Source organism: Austrofundulus limnaeus, unplaced genomic scaffold (assembly GCF_001266775.1).
Source record: "Austrofundulus limnaeus strain Quisiro unplaced genomic scaffold, Austrofundulus_limnaeus-1.0 Scaffold5, whole genome shotgun sequence".
NCBI lineage: Eukaryota > Metazoa > Chordata > Actinopteri > Cyprinodontiformes > Rivulidae > Austrofundulus > Austrofundulus limnaeus.
This window is the reverse complement of record NW_013952407.1, coordinates 6,238,522-6,257,884: the sequence shown is the minus strand read 5'-3', so window position 1 is coordinate 6,257,884 and position 19,363 is coordinate 6,238,522. Positions and strand designations below refer to the sequence as shown.

Sequence of the window (19,363 nt, the reverse complement as noted above, 5' to 3'; positions counted from 1 at the left end):
TGTGTGTGTGTGTGTGTGTGTGTGTGTGTGTGTGTGTGTGTGTGTGTGTGTGTGTCATTTTATAATTACAAATGTGAAAGTTAGGAAAGCAGTAAACTGACTAGTAAGCCAAGAAAACCAAAGCAGATGTAGGTTTTGTGTTGATGAAATGATTTAGGCGACTCTGATTTGATCCAAAGGGCTGCAGATCAGAGAGCTCTCAGATCCAGGGGCTCAACAGCTGCTGGAGTGCAGCTCTGAGGTCCTCCGGTGGGTTTTTTGCCAGTAAAGGATCTGCGTTCGTGCTGATGCCCTGCCTCCGCCACCACTCTGGATGGGAGAAACAGAATCTCGTCCGGGAAGTGGAACACCCTCGTTGAAGCCCACCAAGGCTTGTTCCCAGTAAACCAGAGGAGCCTGCTGGCACCGCATGAAAGACATAACTGAGTGGATCTGAGGTTTACAGCTTGGGCTCCTTACCTCATTTAGACTGGACCTGGGAGGCAAAAGCAAAACAGGGTGAAGTTTTAACAACGTCACAGGGGTCTCTGGGATGGATGGATCTGTTTTGAAGTTTTTTCAAGGCTTGCAAGGGGCGATGCAGGGGGAGCTAGGAATGTACTATTCCCAAACCTCTTTTATCACAGCCTGTCAGAGGAGCCTCTCTGTTCACTAACAGGTCCAAAGGCACCGGGTTATTTAATAAGTCAGTGTGTACGTCACCCATGAACATGCTTCAGTTTACCTTATATTCATATTCCAATCCAGTAAAAACAAGCAGGAGAAAAGAAGCCTTGTACAAAAAAATCTAAATGTTTATTTTCTTTAGCATATAAAAATCAGTTCATAAGATAATTTCAGGTACAAATAAACAACCAATGAAAAGCCTCTGTGGTAATAAATAGCCCAGAAACAAGTTGATAACAGTGCATAACAGGTTATAAAACTGTTGTGTTTTAAAAAAAAAAAAAAGATATATTACAACTCATTTCTTTGAATCAATATTACACGGCATGTTTAAGAAACTGCACAGTGTAAAATGCAGAATGAATGTACAAATCAGTCAAGGAGCAGTGGGAATAGACCTGTAAAAGGTCTTCACGAACAAAATGAGTTTAAAAAAACAGTTTTGGGTTCTTTTGGATTTGGGCCACAGTTGCTGCAGTGTGAACGTAACATAAAAAAATAAGGGAAGGGGTAGTTGTGTTATAAGGTGTTGAAAAAGAAAATGTGTTAAATGTTTTTTTAAAAGCACAGATATTTCAAATGTAAAAAATAAAAATTCAACAGTTTAAAATATGAATAGAACATTAGGTAGAGCAACAACAAAAATTATAACAGAAATAATAGCAACAACATGTATAATGCTATTCATTTATTATATTTTTGTGATCAGGACAATGCTCATTATAAGCATTACCACAATTCATGGCAGTGTAAATATGCAGGAATTAGCACAATAGCTAAATTTCATCCTTTGTCCTAGACAAGTAAGCACAAAAGACAAAACACCTCACTGTACAATTTGCAAGACAAAAAAAAGAACTTACAGATAAAACCACTCTAAAGACAAGATAAAAGACCCTCAACAATAAGCAATGGAAGACATTATGAATGGTTACATAACTGGTTTGCATTCAACCAATGCTTAAGTTTCTTTTTAAAATTGGATAGTTTTCACTGCCTGTGATAAATGCTGGTAGTCTGTTTCATCTCTGACAGATGCTAGCTAGCTTCTGGCTAAACTGCGTTCTGTGCCTCAGTATGTTGCAGTCTCCTCTAGTTTGTACTCTAGTTTTTATTTTGTTATCCCTTTTCTGAATAAAATCAACTAATGGTGGTGGGGCAAGCCCATTCAAAACTTTAAAAATCAGACAGACATCATGAAAGCTGATAGCCCGGCTCGGCGGAGTTTGTCCACATAATTTGTCTGATTGGATTCTAACCTAACCTAACCTAACCTAACCTAACCTAACCTAACCTAACCTAACCTAACCTAACCTAACCTAACCTAACCACAGTGAGTTGTACCAGCGGACATTAAGGCTGATGGAAAATTGTTATTGGCTGTGTCCAAAACGACAGGACGGGTCCTCCGGAGGACCCAGACTCCCCGGTCTCGGAGGGCCGGGTCCTTGGTAGACCGGGAAGACCGGAAAAAAAGAGGCTGTGGATTTGGACGGTCTAGCCTCCCCTCCTTACCCCGGCGTACGTCTTGTCACCTAGCAACTGTGACGACGCTAAACAAGCAAACTTAAATCAAAACTAGAAAAATATCAACACATTAGCATTATTAATATCACAAAACTATAAAATTAACTTAAAGGTATCATTTGAAGAACTAATTGACCTGCTGTAGGTTCATGTTTATTTCGCGTTTTTTATGACGAAAAAATAATATTTAAAAACATGTCCATACAAATGATAAAAGTATTAGAATTACAACCGCTAATTTTTTTTAATTTTTAAATCACCATATTTTTATTTAAAACGTATTCTTTTCTCTCGCTTCGTCCGCCATTACTAGCTTAAAAAAATCTCCGGTCGGGCCGCAATGCATTCTGGGATATGCTGGGCCGGGAAGGATCCATCGGACCTGTCCTTCGATTCGGGGAAAAAGAAGGACGTATTTGTCGGACGCATCGTAGGAGTCTTCCGTTTTGGACGTCCTTCGTCGCGGCGCTGTGACGTATGCGGCCGACAAATTCGACCTTCGGAGGACCCGTCCTGCCGTTTTGGACACAGCCATTGTCTGCTTGGCTCTTCTGTTCCCAAACAACTGATTACAGATTTGGCTCTCCCCTACATGGCCTTGAGCTGTTGGACTAAATTCTTCCTGGATATTTACGTCGACTTTTTAATAAAAAAAAACACCATAGTATGTCACATTGTTGATATAATATGATTTTTTCCTCATCTGTCCTTGTGTGGTTTTTAGTTTTTTTCTTTTAAGGGTTGCGCCTCCTTCATGATGTCTTCATGATGATGATCCCTGCTCTGTGCAGGGTCTGTGGCTGGTCTCCTATGTTTGTTCTGTCTTCTTCTGAATGGGTGTTCTAAACTGTAATTTCATTGTGCTCTGTACAATGACAATAAAGTTCTAATCTAGTCTAATCTAATCTATCTAATCTAATCTAATCTAATCAAATCAATCTAATCTAATCTAATCTAATCTATCTAATCTGATCTAATCTAATCTGATATATTTGATATGAACCATAACTAGGTGGCTGGTAAAGTAAACATCTGTGGCTGAATGATTAAGGGGCTCATCCTCTGCTCAGAAAGTTGGCGGTTAGATTCCCCGCTATTCTGTCAAATGTCGAAGTGTCTCTAGGCAAGACACTGAACCCCCAGTGGGGGTCCCTCACTGCCTCTGATGTGTGTTCCATCAGTATATGAGTGTGATTTAAAAACATTGATTAGTCTGAATGTATACATCTGTACTAGCTTTGTAGGATATCTAAAAGAGTGCTGTGTGAATGGGTAAATGAGGGCACAGATTGTAGTGTAAAGTACTGAGTATCTTGGTTAGGTAGAAAGGTGCTATATAAGTACAGTCCATTTACCATTACCATTTACTGAAAAATTTAATAAAAAATCATAGGAAAAAGTTTAATAGAGGTTAATTAGCATCACCATGAAAACCATACACCATCATCTCAGTCTCTTGTACGACAGGCAGAAACACGAGCTACAAAGTAAGCCTCAAACAAACAGTCACTGTACAAAAACTGTAAGTCAAAAACATTCTTGAACTGTAAGCAGCAGAAGACAGATGGTCACACATTAATTTTATGTTTCCTCAATGCTTAATGTAAAATAGTAAGTCCTGACACAGTGTAAGAGATGAAAAACCTACACTTTGATGTATAAACTGTAGTCCTCACTAAGTTGTGGGGGTAAAAAGATTTGTTTGCAAATGATTAGAAAATTCTAGGCAGGGTTTCAATTGGTGTAGGATGCCATCATTTGTCAGTTGAACATTTCATGGAAATTCTCCAAAGATTATAAAATATACTGCAATCATGTAAAAAAAATGTAAATATGTCAAAATGTCTGTTTTGTTATGAAAAGTCCAACTTTCTGTGACATGATTCATCAAAAAATTTTATCAGGGGAAACTTTTCATACTATTCAACAAAATGTACTTTTTAAAGACATGACACACTATTACTAATCGATCCACATGTTTTAGTGTTTTGACATGTAAAATGCACTTTTTTATCTGCATAAATAATTGTAAACAAAATAGTAATAAGGGTGCTTCATTGCTTATCCACTGGCTCTCAGTAACTGAAAGCTCAAAGCATTACTGCAGTGAGTAAGTCTGTCATGATAAGATTTTGATTCAATTCAATTCCCAAGTCTGATAGATACAACCGATATTGTATGCACATCTAAGACAAATGATTGTGTTAGATGTGCATATGAAATTAAATGACATTGGGCATATGATGACGATGTGGATCAATGTTTTAGTTTCCGCATTAAGTAATTGAATCATTAACCATTTAATTGATATACCGATGAGGATCATTGCACTGTCACATCTATAGTTTCCGACCCTAAACCCTACTGTTGGCTGTTGGTGATCATTTTCAGAAGGTCACAGGTGTTCTTAGAAATGAGCTCTTTCAGTTTTCGTACCCGTCGAGGACTGGAAGTACCCACATAGCTCTCAGGCTGAAGGACAGCCATGCCGTTGTTGGCGTAGCCCATAATGATGACCTGACCCTCCGCAGCTGCGCTGGTGATGTTCGGACACGGGCAGCTCCAATCCATGTTGAGAAACGTGACCTCTAGAGGATCCTTTCCAAAGAAGCGCAGACCCATCTTCTCATCTTTGAGGATCTCTTCTACAGTCACAAGGGCGTGCCCCGAGTCCCCCTCCTTCGTGAGCTCTGACATGTGGCCCAGGATGACAAAGTCACTCTGGCAGAAGCTCGTCACCATCTTGCCTCTTGGCTTGCAGGCTTTGCACGGGTGATTCTTTGGGAAGGGGCACATCTCCTCACAGGTTTCTTTGGAGTTAAAGTTGTTGTCATTGCCCTCGCAGCCTCCATAAATGAAAGTCTGACACGCCTGGGAAGTGCTGCTGTATGCCCACCGAGGCTCATACACCTTACAGGGACCTTGCAAGGCAGGGAGCCCACAAGGGCCTGACAGATCTGGACCACAGCACTGTTTGCAATCCTCATATGTGTCAAAGACCTTTGCAGGTGGCTGGTTATTGAAGCTGCTATGGCAGTGGTTTAAGGCTAAGCAGTTGTTGATTTTGGATTCAAAGTACCAACTAACTTTCTCCAGATCACTCCCACAATCCTCTGGGCTATCCAAGAGTTTGATACATTCTTCAGGTGAGCAAAGGGTCAGGTTTTTAGGCCCAGAAGTGTCAACCAACTCTGTTTGCAGCACAGTGAGAGGGTAGTGAGCTGTCACTGAGCCAGACGGATTCTGAGCAGTGCAGGTGTAAATGCCTGAATCTTTTGGCTGGGCGTTGTAGATGACCAGCTGACCAATATTTGTGACCACCATGTTCCCTTGCACTTGATTGGGCCTCACGACTACCCTCTCTACCCCACCAGGCAGCTGCTTCTCCCAGGTTATCTCAGGATGGGGTCGACCCATAACGTCACACAGGAAGCTGGCAGTGTTACCCGCATTTACAGTCTGGTGAGAGGGGCCGCTGACCATGACAGGGGGCTGAGGTTCTGTCGGGGGTGGGATGGTGAGCTGAATGGGAACCGTGGTTGGGTGCAGAGTGGTTGGCTCGGTGGGGCGGTAAGGACACTTTACAACAGACAGCACGATGCCTTTAGAGCACGCCTCAGCATCCATGTAGCACTTGTTGTAGTAAGTCATGCCGTCTGAGGCGCAGGTGAAGTGTGGCTCCCCCTCACAGCGGTCCCGACATTTACACACTGGGTGACTGTTCCAGATGACACACTCAGACCCCTGCTGCGTGCACATAAAGCTGGCACAGGAGGCTTTCTTGGGCATTCCCACGGGGCCTTTCTTCTCATCCATGTAACGGGCAGCGACACAACTGCGGTTCCCGCAGACGTTTTGGCAGCACTTTTCAAAGGATTCACACTCCTGTAAGAAATGAAGAGAAAAATCCCTGATGCAGAATGTTGTATGCAAGTTGCAAACATATTCACCCCCTTTGGACTTGATTTCGTTGCTTTACAACCTTGAATTTCACAGAATTTTTTTTAAATTAAAAGCATTAGTTTAGAATAATAATATTAAATGGAGACAAACTTGTTTTTAAATCATTCTAAATATAAACAGAAGTGGTGTGCATGTAAACTCATATAGAATGAAGGAGGATCAGTGGTTCACATTAAAAAGGTTCAGGGTTAGATCTCAGGATCAGAACTGGGGTCTTTCTGTCTGAAAGATGTATGTTCTATTTGTGATTGCATTGATTTTCTCCAGATTCTCCTGTTTCCTCTCACAAACCAAAAACACAACTGCTAGGATAATTGGCAACTCTAAATTGTCCCTAGGTGTGAGTGGGAGAGTGAATGATTGTCTCTAAGTGTCCCTGTGATGAACTTCTGTCCTGTCCAGGGTGTACCCCGCCCCTTGCACTGCTGGACCCCCATAACCTGGAAGAAACGGGTAAAGATAATAAATGGATGGAAATCTAAAGAGATCCCATACACTTCCATTGCCTCAGTATTGTTAAATTTTACAACATTATAGCGATTTTTGTATTGGCTATTGTCATTTAGCTGTGGTAGCTATCGTGAATTGACTAAAAGATTGTTGTTAATGTACACTTATTATGTTTTAAAAGGTTCAAAAAAATCTGTTCAATAGTTCTTGAAATATTTTGATAACAGATAGACAAAGTTGACAATAAGCTTGGGTAATCAAGTTTAGTGCAATGTGCAGCACATGGAGTAAGTGTTGGGTAGAATTCACTGTGCAACAACCAGACCAAATCAAGCTACATCCAGTTATTACTTTTAAAAATGTCATCACAATTTATCCAGGGGGTTTGGGGGTTTCACTTCTTGAACATGTTAGCCACAAATAAAAAACAATCATTCTCTCTGCCTTTGCATAGCTAACAATAAGAATAAGGTTGACTGTTTGGAGTTTGAACAAATGTGTGGAAGAAAGTCTTGTCACCAGATTATACAAAAATAGAAGTTTTTGGCCATTGAGGACAAATCCTAAGGCTGCGTCACACTGCAAGATTTTAAAAAAAGGCGGACAATTTTCACAGACTGAGAGACACCACACGTGAGGATAAAAAAAATCACGGATATACCAGGTTTGGTCCTACAGTGTGTAGTGTACAGCCAAATGGCAAGAGAAAACACAAAACAAAACCGAACAGATATTTTATTCATGAACGTTCAGATAACAGATGTGAAATCCCGCGAGACTTCTTGAAACCACGCAAGAATTCAGATTTCGGAGAAAAAACCTTGCGTGATCTCCAGAGAGAGAGAGAGGTGATTTCAGAATAAATAAACATTTGCAACGAGTAAGGAACTATATTSATCATTTGTGGACTATTTTTATCTATTCCATAGAACTTTTAACAGCCGGCACATTTTCTAGTCAGTCAAGACAGTTTTTTATGTTTTCTGTATTTTGGTTTCCCCTTTGTGTTTTCGTAACCTCGCTTTCTGATTTGCTGCGCGACCCATTCAACCAAGTACCCCCGGCTGTGGACCGCAGAATGGGCCGGGGTCGTACAGTAGACGGGGTTGGACGTCCAGTGGGCGTAGTCACAGCTTAACGGGAACGTGGCGATATGAAGTTTGAAAAATCGGGAGTGGTTAACTTTAGAATTTAGAATCTGGGGTTGGTTAATTTTAGAGTTGAGGGCAGGGTCAGACATCTGACCCCACCTATTATCCGACCCCGGCCCATTCTGCGGTCCGCAGCTGGAACCCTCTCAATTCAACAGGCTGCGAGCACGTTTGCTCTCGGTTAACACTACACGCTGTGATATCAGGCCAAAGAAATCAAACATGTTACACATTCCCCTTTTGAGGTAGGAGCGGTCCTGACGTCCTTCTGAGCCGACTAGATCACGCTTAACTCTCCACCCATGGCAGGAATATCTGCTCAGATTATCTTTAGAGCCATCACAATAATCTGGATGTTCTTAAGATTGTCGGAAGGGCAAAAATCAGCACTATTATCTTGTCATGTGACGCAGCCCTTAGCTCTGTCATGGGAAGAACTCCATCCCCACAATGAAGCAAGATGGTGGCAGCATTATGGTGTGGGCAAATTTTTAATGGCAAGGACTGGGCAACTGGTCAGAGCTAAAGAAAGAATAGATGGAGCAAAATAAATAAAGAAACTTGTTTGTGTCTTTCAGAAATATGAAAACTGTGATGTAGATTCACCTTCCAGCAGGATAATAAACCTGATGAGGGTACTGCACAAACACTAATTTACAGTCTATCCATTTTTAAATTAATTAATGAACACGCCCACCTTTTTTAATTTAATTGATCTGCAGTAATTTGTTTGGTCCATACATATAACCAGATTAAAAGTTAATTCAAAGTCCAGATTTTAAGATAACAAAGTACAAAAATACTGCTCCAATGGGAGTGAATACTTGCAACCCACTGTAAAGAGTGATTTACAAACATGTAGAATTGCTGCACAAACTCTGAAACCGGTTCAAACTAATTCAGGGTCTAAATTAAAAAAAAAAACATACCTGATCAGACTGACATTCTCGTGTGCAGGTGCTCATGGCGTCCACCCACATGTTGGGGTTCAAGTCATTTGGGCAGATGCCCGCGTGGGAGTAGGTGATGTGGGATGAAACTGTCCCACCGAGCTCCATCCACGCTGACGCTCCTGCCAGGAGGCAAATCCACTTTGAGAGCAGCATCCACCACATGTTCTGGAGTTAAGGTTGAAGATAAAGCTGTGTCTGGGATCCAGCTGCAAAGGGATTCTTTAAAAACAGCAGCAGGACTGATGTGTGTGTCAGCTGATAAATCCAGCTGCAGCAATGATGCTCTTGTTTTTACAACTCCTGACCTGCAGACATGACTCCAAAAGGAACTCACAAGATGAAAATTAGGGGGTTGCTCCACCGATGCTGGAAGGAGGTTTTTAATAAGCCAGCGCTCAACTCATGTTGGAGGGGCTGGGAGGTGGGGGTACCTGAGTGCAGAATGGATTCCTTTAACCCCGTTTAACCCTTTATGGTCTCCAGAGGCGTCAGGACACAGAGAAAGGAGGAAAAGTCAGGAAAGCATAAAAAATGAAAGTGAGACGTCCATTTGACACACAGACAAAATTAGCATCTAAGTTTAGAATCACAAAAGGTTTTCACGCAATTTTTATAAAACATATGTTGGCTTAAAGTTATGTTGTCATGTTATGAAAAGTCCTGTTTCTTTTTTTAACTAAAGCTACACGATTTATGAAAGCAACTCTGTCAGATCAAGACTTAAGTTGAAATGAACCACAGTATATAAAATAAAATATTTGTCTTTAGGATGACAAAGTTTAACATGTTAGAAAATCAGTGTGTTCAATCAATCATACTTATTTCATTTTTTTACGGGGCATCGAGTGTAGAATAAAATGTTGTTGTCATTATTTAGTTCAATTTCTAAGCATAAGATCCTAGAATAGTTAAAAATTTTAACTTTGTTGTTATTTAGCCCACTGTTTTTACATTTAGCTATTTTTTTTACTAAATGTTAAATGCTATGTCTAAATGTTACATCCTAAATCTAAATGTAAAATTTAAATAGTAAATGCTGTGGTTAAATGTTGAAGTTTATATTTAAGTATTTCAGAATGGAGCACAGCCTTTGAAATTGATGCTCTTGTTAGGACGTCATCATCCTGATACAAAAGCAACCGGTAACATTGGTAGAAATTTTTTCTAACTAGAATTTTTCACTCGGAAATATTGATGAAAATGCGTTAGTGACATTTTTTACATTTTATATATCTTATCTATTATTATCTCATATTATCTATTAATTTGAAGTAACAGTAATTTTCAGTGATTATAAAATAATAACAATGGCATTTAAAATTAGAAATGTACTAATATTGAGTAATCAAAAGCTGAAATGTATTATTTTTTTCTTTCATAAACTAGAAAAAAATTACACAGCATGCACTTTTTTCCTACTTGGGTGGTTCCACCCACTTCAAACTTGTGTGAGTTTAAAGGTTTGCGTAGAATCTTAGATGTTTTTCGTGCTGAGGGAACGTTTCTGGACAGAGATCCCTGAGGTTGGTCCTGAGATCAGTTGGAGCCACTCTTCCAGTCTGAGGGTTACAGAATCCAGGCATCACAACTTAAGTCTCTCTTTCTCCTTCTTCCTGATGTTATTTGGTCTCTCTATATCTGTCTCCACTGCCTTCTTCTGTAGCTTGTCGACCACCACACTGTCCAGTTGGTTAACCATCACCTGTTTGTCTGTCTGGATTTGGACGTCTCGTAGTATCTTAGCCCTGTCATTCTATACCACTCTAGGTGGAGTCTCCAACTTTGACTGTGGGGCCTCCAGTCTTCACTTGACAGAGATGTTCCTGTAGCGGTACCAGCCACTAAGTTATGACATTCCATGGACGTTTTGCCTGTCTGCATTTTGGGTCCTGTCTGGTGTGGTAGACCCTGGCCTCTATCACTCTGTCATGATAAAGGCCTCAATCCAGCCCCTCTCTGGTAGGGTTTGTTATCAGCCACTTTTACAATCTATCAGGATGACAGGTCAGGGGCGGGGATATATCATCATCCTCACCATCTAACCTCCACTGAAAATATGACCTGCCCTGAAACTGAAAATCATGACCAATTTAGAAACTGGTGACTTGCAGCCAAGGCTAAGTGATAAAGGACACTCTGAAAGTCTGCTGTGTATGTAAATGCTAATGCCCCTTTTCTACTAGTGCCTCTATAGCACAATTCGACTTGGCTCTCCATGGTTCCAAGGCTTTTCCACTAGCAAGGATTCATGGAACCAGCTCCATTTTCAGAACCTACTTCAAAGTGGTTCCAAATGTACCATGCTGGCCTGAAAACTCATCATAAGACTGTTGGTCGCTGATTGGTTAATGGGGGATGGAGTCACTGGTTGTGTCACGAGCTACACTCACAACAACCTGATCCACCAATTGCAATAACAACGCTACTATGTCCTCCAGTGTTGTGTTGTGTAAATTTTTGGGGTCTTATTTTTGTACAATGTTTAATGTTGGCTGGTAAATATCTTAATGGAGCATAACCACCACTAACTGGTAAGATTTGCAACATGCATTTTTGAACTCTGAGACCACCCAAATGTAGGATGAACCCACCCACTAGATTTGTTACTGAAGTGTAACAGAAAACAACCTGAACCATGCTGAACAGGGTTCATCCAATTTGAACAGTGCTGTGGGGGTGCTAATGGAAAAGGGCCACAGGGACCCCTATGGCACCATCACAGAGACCAACAATCCTAGGTCATAAGATCAATAATCAACATACATAAAAACCCCAAATCATGACAAGTTTAATTTGTTTAAGGTTTGTTTAAAAAATCAAGACCTAAAAAAGACAAAAATTATTGTACTCCTTTACAAATCTAACTTCTGAGGCAGCAGAGGTGAGCTAAGGACAGTACGCTTTAAAAAAATAAAAAAGACCACTTTGAATATCAGGAGACCTCGGTGGGCGTGTGTTAGAGCAGCATTTTTTGAATGAAGTTGTTCTAATTTGCCCTGCTCATACTTCTCCTGTGTAAACGTTTCCTCCACAGTTCAGCTGAGGACAGGGGGGCTATTAGAATGCCTTCCAGTGCAATAACTGTGGACTCACGCTGGGTCAAATCTAAATTATGTAGGGGGATTGTTTGTTCTTGAAGCAGGCATGGAGGGTTTATTGTGTTTTACTTGTGTGGATCTGTGCTGTGTGCATGAAAAGCAAATATAAAGTTTTGTTAATCTGAAATTTGCCAACCAAATTTTAGCTAAACGTGGTATGAGAGTTGAGTTCTAATAGAAGTCATTGGTTTTGATGTCCTGATCTCAACTGTGAAGGGAAAACATGTTAACATATTTAATTGAAGTAAACATTCTTTAGGAGGAAGTTGTGCTGAATTGTTTTCACAGGGTGTTTGAAGAGACTGAAGTCCCATTAGTGTAGTTGGGATGTTTTTATCAGAATCAGAATCAGAAACACTTTATTGTCATTGTCTGTAACAAGTTACAGACTAGGAATTTGCTCTGGTGTAATGGTGCGCAAAAGCAAGGAGGAAGAGAACTTAAGCTAAGTCATTGAAGTGAGGAAGGAAAACAAGTCAGAATACAAAACGAAGAATGAGAACAAAAATTCAAGCGCAGCCAGCAGCCGATTAAGCATTGTCCAATAGTCTAAAGGCTGACGGGAAAAAACTGTTCTTGTGGCAGGAGGTTCTATTCTGAATGGACCGTAGTCTTTTGCCTGAGGGGAGGGGATGAAAAAGGTTTTGACCGGGATGAGAAGGGTCAGCTGTGATTCTGCCTGCACCACCTAGAGTTCTGGAGGAGTATAGCTCCTCCACCGGTCAGAGGTTGCAGCTGATCACCTTCTCGGCAGTGCGCACAATGCGCTGTAGTCTCTGCCTGTGGCCCCAGTGTACCGTACAGTTATGGAATCAATGATGGCTGTGTAGAACCACACTATCATCTCTTCTGGCAGTTTGTGAGGAAGCTGATGGTCGGCTCCCCCACTGAGGTCCTGGGTGATGGTGGTGCCCAAGAAGTGGAAGGTGTCCACAGTCGGGATGGAGTAGTTGCTGAGAACCAGAGGGGGTAAAGGGGCTGTAACTTTCCTGAAGTCCACGCTTAACTCCACTGTCTTCTGTGCGTTGATCACCAGGTTGTTAGAGCTGCACCAGGACACCAGCTGATCCACTTCCCTCCTGTAAGCAGACTCATCTCTGTCTGAGATGAGCCCAATGAGTGTGGTGTCGTCTGCAAACTTGAGTTTCACAGACTGGTGGTTGGAGGTGCAGCTGTTGGTGTACAGAGAGAAGATCAGGTGAGAAAGTACACAGCCCTGTGGTGAACCAATACTGAGGGTCTGGGTCTCTGAAACAGTTTTCCCTAGCTGCACGTACTGCCTCCGATCCATCAGGAAGTCAGTGATCCATCTGCAGGTGGAGTCAGGCACGTTGAGCTGGGAGAGCTTGGTTTGGCAGGATTGTGTTGAATGATCATCGGTATGGTGGCAGTGAACAATGTAACTTCAAACTTAAAAGATCTGATGGCTTCTAAATGAGCAACATCATCCAAACAGTAGATATCTGGCTTTATATAGCTTCTCTAATCTGGTCTAGACACAAAGACAAAGATTACATTTTTGTAAATCGACTAAATAGAAAAGCAAAGCAAGTGTTTGACTGTTCTCGATTTGAGCTAGGAGTCAAGTAGAAGCAGTTCTGATAACACCATTATGTGGCATTACAGTCTGTTGTGTTGGATTTCATGTTGAAATCTCATGATTATCTGAATTGACCAAGAAAATACCCTCTTGAAAACTGTGTATTTTAACAAAAAGCCAATAAGTGTTTAATAAAAGTCATTCTCATGAGACAAAAATTCAACTGAGGTTTAATTTAAGCAACTGAATTGCTTAGAAACAAGTTGCAGCCACTTTGTCTAACTGGTCCCGTCTGTAAACACGTTTTAACCATTTTACTGCTTAAAACATCAGATTGAAATAATTACACTATTCAGATTGTCAAGTTTAACAGTAGGTCACTCCTGTGTTGAATCAGGGAAACATCAAACTTCAGGTCATGATGAACAGGGTTGAAAACTCATGCTGGACATAGTTGGATAAAAATATTCGAAGTATAATTCGACCTAAATCTGAAGTGGAACATGGGATTTAAACGATGGCATTCTTGGAATATCAGACAGTTTTACAGTCACTTACATCAGTTAACATTGGTCACGTTGCACAATGTTCTACTAGTCAGAACTTTCAGTTGCGACAAACACATGAATGTATTCTACATGAAAATCTATCCTATGAAATCGTTTATTGTATCTTTCCACCTGATCTAATAAAAAAATAAATAAAAAAAACTACTCCCAGCATAATGATGTCCATGATTAAAGTCAAAATGTGAGATTGCCACATCATGTTTTTATTGATTTGACATTTGTTAATTTTTAAAAAGGAGTTGGAGGAGTTTTAACCAACACAACACCTCTTAAAGCCAGAAAAGTAGGGACAGTAGGTGGTGGAGTAGGTTTATGTTTAACCATCACGTCTCTTAAACCAGTAATAAAATTGACCGCCGGCACCGGCACGGTCTCGTTGACCGCCGGCACGGTCTCGTTGACCGCCGGCACGGTCTCGTTGACCGCCGGCACGGTCTCGTTGACCGCCGGCACGGTCTCGTTGACCGCCGGCGGCACGGTCTCGTTGACCGCCGGCGGCACGGTCTCNCGGCACGGTCTCGTTGACCGCCGGCGGCACGGTCTCGTTGACCGCCGGCGGCACGGTCTCTTCTTCCCCTTCAGTCTGCAGTTTTGTCTCACTGGTAAGCTCTTGTAGTCTCACATGGCCCAAGGATTCTTTTGCTTCGACTTCTTTGGTTTCCAGTAACACTGAAAGAAAAAAAAGATGAATGAAAACAAAATTAACCAAGCTAAAATGCAAAGTTAGGCCTAAACTAGCCCACTTCACACCTTTGGATATGAGCTAAAACACTTCTCCACAGCTTACTGACTGTAAGATCTGACAACACAAAGTTTTGAAGTTTTACTTTGTAACAAGCTGGAAATAGACCTGCTCTTTCCTGACCAAAGATAAAAAAAATACTTTATGATGAAGCAACACACATGCAGATCTATTTTACCAGGACAGTTCAACAATATCTCACCTTTTTTAACATGAGTTTCCATCATAGATTCCATCGCCTTGAGAAGACCAAGGGTTTTCACAGAAACGCCATTTGAAGAAGATGCTTAAAAACAAAAAGTGAGGTTATTGTGGAAAACTGGTCTTTTTTCAACAGGCAAACAGGAGTCTACTAGCAAATCAGATTTTTTTGTTGTGTTGTTTTAAATGGCATAATATAGTGTCAAAATAACATAGGAAAGAATGAACAAAACCTTTAGTAAGCCAACACGTCGTCAGCAGGACACCCAGCAGAATCCACACAGCTCCCATAATTTCTGCATCTAAGCAAGAAGCTACAGGTGAGCTGTCAGAAACTAAAAGCTGTTCAGTCAGGCGGCACAGCTGGTACCAATCACCACTAACTGGTGTGAAGAAACCAGTCAGACCTTTCTGTGACATACATGTGATTCAGTCAGATTAATAAATATGTTTAAGATTTGTTGCAAGGTTTGACCTTTATACATGTTACAGAATGAAACAAAATTACATCAAATAAATGGTAAATGGCTCAAACTTATATAGTGCCTTATCCAGCCCACTTGGACCCCAAGGCGCTTTACACTTCAGACATTCGCCCATGCACACACACATTTGAAATAAATCAATATATTATAAAAAAAGATTAGATTAGTTTCACTTTTTTACTTCAGTTCTAGTAAAATTGTTTCCACATAGCTTCTTTCTTTTCTTGACTTATGCACAGAAAATAGATTAAAGTGTTCAGTTTCAGATACAGTATATAATATTGAACAACAGCTTCAAGTACATTTTGTCATAAAAACAATTTTTATATAGTAATATACTTACTGAAATCTGCATACTTTTCCTCAAATACATCTTTTTTCATTATTTCAGTTCATGTGCGCAGTGTATATATATACATATATATATTATTCCTTGTGGGTTTTTCCCCCACTTTTTGTGAGATATGTTGTACAATGTTTTGCTATCAAAAGGTATTGCACACTATTCTTGTAGGTTTCCATATTGTTTTGTTTATATGGACTTTCCAAAGCTCAAAATTGTGACTGAAATGGAAGAATAACAGCCAAATAAAAAGAAAAATACTACATTCAAAAAACGCTGAACTGTTCCTTTAACCTTCTTGAGAACTCGGAGGGAAAAAAATTACTGAAAGAACATTCTGGTCAGATTCCTGCTTACAGACAAAACAAGGAGAACTTTTCTGCCAAATCCTGTGAAGCAGTCAAAGAAAAACAGTCTTCTGTTTCTACTATTTTGTTCAAATTGTTTTCATCTTCCCTTTTTTCTCTTTGACTGCCCGTCAGACACCAAGAGCCAAACATTCCTGGCGCTCCAGGATGAGAAAGCTGATATTTTTAATTATATGAATGCTTCTTATGTCATGGCAGAGTGCGGTCATTATCAGCAGTTTGGGTAAAACTTTCGAATTATCTCTGTCTGTGGGTTCATTTTCCTTCAAAAAGATCTAAATTTCAAATTTGAAAACTCTGAATTCTTCTTGCTGTCGTGACCGGTGATGAGGAAGAGTCAGAGTTCAAATAATATTGTTTCAGCAAACAAAGACCTTGGACTTCTCCTTTAAAGTCACTTCCTGTTTCACTTTGGCTGAGCCAGGTTCAACAGAAAAAATGCCAGTTGAGTGACAAAACGTGTAAAATCATGCATATTATGCCAAGTTTTGTTACATATAAAGAGGTTTTCTTTGATGTTTTGGATTTGAGATATAAGCATTTCATGGGCACTTTTAGTTGAACATTATGGCAAAATCTGCAAAAATTATAAATATAAAAATGTTATAAGCTGTAAAATTATGGGTTTACCTGTGTTTTGTTGGTTTTGTCTTCTTTAATCTTATTTCTAACATACAAAGCTCTCAACAACCAAGCTCCATATTGTTCCATATTTTCCTAACAGAGCACTTCACGATCAAACTGCAGGTTTACTTGTGGTTCTTAGAGTTTCTAAAAGTAGAATGGACAACCTGACCACATTTCCTTACTCTGCTGCTGTGTGGTCACTCTACGACTGAGTTGTAATTTTACGAGAATAAAGTCATAATATTATGAGAATAAAGTCGTTATATTACGAGATTAAAGTTGTAATTTTGACTTTATTCTCATAATTTAAAAATAAATAAAAATTCTCCTTGTATGTCCTGTACACTCTCGTCTTTATTGTAATTATTTCAATCAACGCGTAATTTCTTTGTCTCTGCCAGTAGAAAATGACACCTGGACCAGTCCATTTGTGTTCATCTGTGTCAGTGCCCTGAGGTGACATTTTCTGTGACATGATGCTATGTAAATAAACTGAATTGAATTTATATACGGTGTCTTGTCTGAAAGCAATGCAAAAATGTTAGAAAAAAATTACAGCATATTGGCAACAAAAACAGGTTCTCTTACTTGAAGGGGAAATTATTTTCTAACAGTCTTTAGCTTTAATGCATAAAGAAAGTCAGTGTGTGTTTAATGCACCACAAGGATTTAACGACATAAAAAGCAGTTTGTTGTGACACTGGAGAAACAGAAAAACCTTGACGGCAGTAAAATTGTTAAAACTAAAGGACAGAGTCAGAGCATCAGAGAGACAACCTGTTCACCGCTGGGTTTCTGACGCACAACTTCTAATTTAACAAGCCAACATGAATCAGTGTGTCTGCAGGTCCGAAGTATCGTTGTGGGACGCAAAAGGACCAATGGTGTGTGTGAGTCAGGGGTGGTCAGGATGGTTTCCACATCAGTGCATTTACACCCCTTTGTCCCTTAAAGCAACTTGAACTGAGGCCCAACATTTATAGGTACAACCAACCGAGAGAGAAAATGGTTTATTTATTAAAAACATAAAAAACAACGCCATAAAAAACTATTATTTCTTCTCCTCTTTTGATTTTCCAACTCATGTCCATTAAAAATACCTTTAACTACTTCAATGCGCGGCGCGGGGTCTACAAAAGCATCATTTACCATCAATTAAAATGCTGACACATTCAAAACACGTGTGAAACATTTGCAGACTGATGCCTTTTTTATTTGAACTTCACGAGTTATGCTTTGATATGCTGTTCAGAATTTTTGCTTGCGTTTTTTTTTCTCTTTTCCCCCCATGCCTTCTCTCAGGCTCTGTTGATCTGATGGGGTCGCTGCGTTCACGAGCTCAGTTCACATGAGGCCATGTGTGCTCACATGCACATCTACATWAGGTAGAAGGGACAGACGGGGTGCAAAACCAGAGTGTGAGTGTGTGTGTATCTACGCAGTGTGTCAAGCTTGTGTATCCAGGAGAGTTGAACAGTTTCACCTGTGGAAAAGATCAACTAGATGGGTGGTTTAAGACCTTTGATTCATGACCCTGCATCTGTTATCTTCATATCACTTGGAAGATCTATTGAAAAGCTACAGTAGTCTCTCACGCATTGACTGGAGATGAAGAGGAGCCCGATGCAGTAATTCATCCTGTGGCAGAGGGAGCTGAAAGGTTTGAAGAGGATAAGTGGGAGCAGGTCTGATGTGATTGGCAGCACAGAGGAGTATGAAACGCCAAGTGTAAAATAACATATCAAAAATGTCACTAACACATTTTTCATTATTTTTGCTCGCTTTCTAAATGTAAAATCCTAGTAAAAATTTTTTACTAACATTTTATTATTTAGCTTACTGGTTTTAAACTTTGCTAATTAGACTAAATGTTCAATTCAAATATATTTAAATATTAAATCCTAAATCTAAATGCGCAAATTTAAATGTTAAAATTAAATGTTAAATGTACTGGCTAAATGTTAAAGTTTACATTTAAGAATTTCAGAATGGAACGCAACATTTGCTGCTGGTGCTCGGCTGTTGTTGTGACATTATCATCCTGCGACAAAAGCAAATGCTGACAGTGTTAATGTTGCTAACGCTACTGAAGATGGCTTTCAAATTTTTAATTCAAACTGTGTTCATTGAAAACAAAATGGATGGTACCTGTGGTCCAGCAGTTTGAAGTTCAGCTCAGACACCGGTGGCATCTGCAAGTTTGATGTCGTGTAATGAGGTATTAGCATTTGCTTTTGTCCCAGGATGATGAAGTTACAGCAAATGTAGGTGCACACAAAGGCTGTGTTCCATTTTGAAGTACTTGAATGTAAACTTTAATATTTAGCCATAACTTTAACATTTAGTACTTTTATACTTGTACTTAAGTGTGGTGGAACTAATACTTTTAGGTTTAAGCCAGTAATTCATGACATCCTTTAATYACCTAGGTTTTCATGACATGCTGTTCATCTGCAGACAGAATGATTAAAGTCAGAACAAGATTTGCTAACAACAGTCATTCTTAGATATCACTTGTCTTTATCTTTGTGTTTTCCATTGACCTTGTATCAAATCTTGCTAAGATGACATAACGGTGTTTGTTAATACATATATGAGGCCTCTCGAGTGAGTGACACAGAAGCAGAGGCACAGAGACAGGGCAGGTTGTTCTCTGTGTTTCCTGTTGTTGCAATAAAAC

At 40.0% G+C, this 19,363-nt stretch overlaps 1 protein-coding gene across 1 annotated transcript; it reads right to left on the bottom strand.

Moving 5' to 3' along the window:
* Nucleotides 1-4,329: 4,329 nt before the first annotated feature.
* On the bottom strand, nt 4,330-9,134 carry LOC106530306 (WAP, Kazal, immunoglobulin, Kunitz and NTR domain-containing protein 2). Its single transcript, XM_014025902.1, has 3 exons — nt 9,045-9,134; nt 8,687-8,875; nt 4,330-6,078 (listed from the first exon to the last, which is right to left on the bottom strand). The coding sequence occupies exons 2-3, from the start codon at nt 8,870-8,872 to the stop codon at nt 4,555-4,557; spliced, it is 1,710 nt and encodes a 569-aa protein (XP_013881356.1). The 5' UTR covers nt 8,873-8,875; nt 9,045-9,134; the 3' UTR covers nt 4,330-4,554.
* Between the last annotated feature and the right edge of the window lie 10,229 nt (nt 9,135-19,363).

Excerpts from the sequence above, each read along its gene's own strand:
- LOC106530306 (XM_014025902.1), bottom strand. The coding sequence starts at position 8,872 with ATGTGGTGGATGCTGCTCTCAAAGTGGATTTGCCTCCTGGCAGGAGCG. Across the intron at positions 6,079-8,686 it reads GAGAATGTCAGTCTGATCAG|GAGTGTGAATCCTTTGAAAA; the intron begins GTATGTTTTTTT and ends CATTTCTTACAG.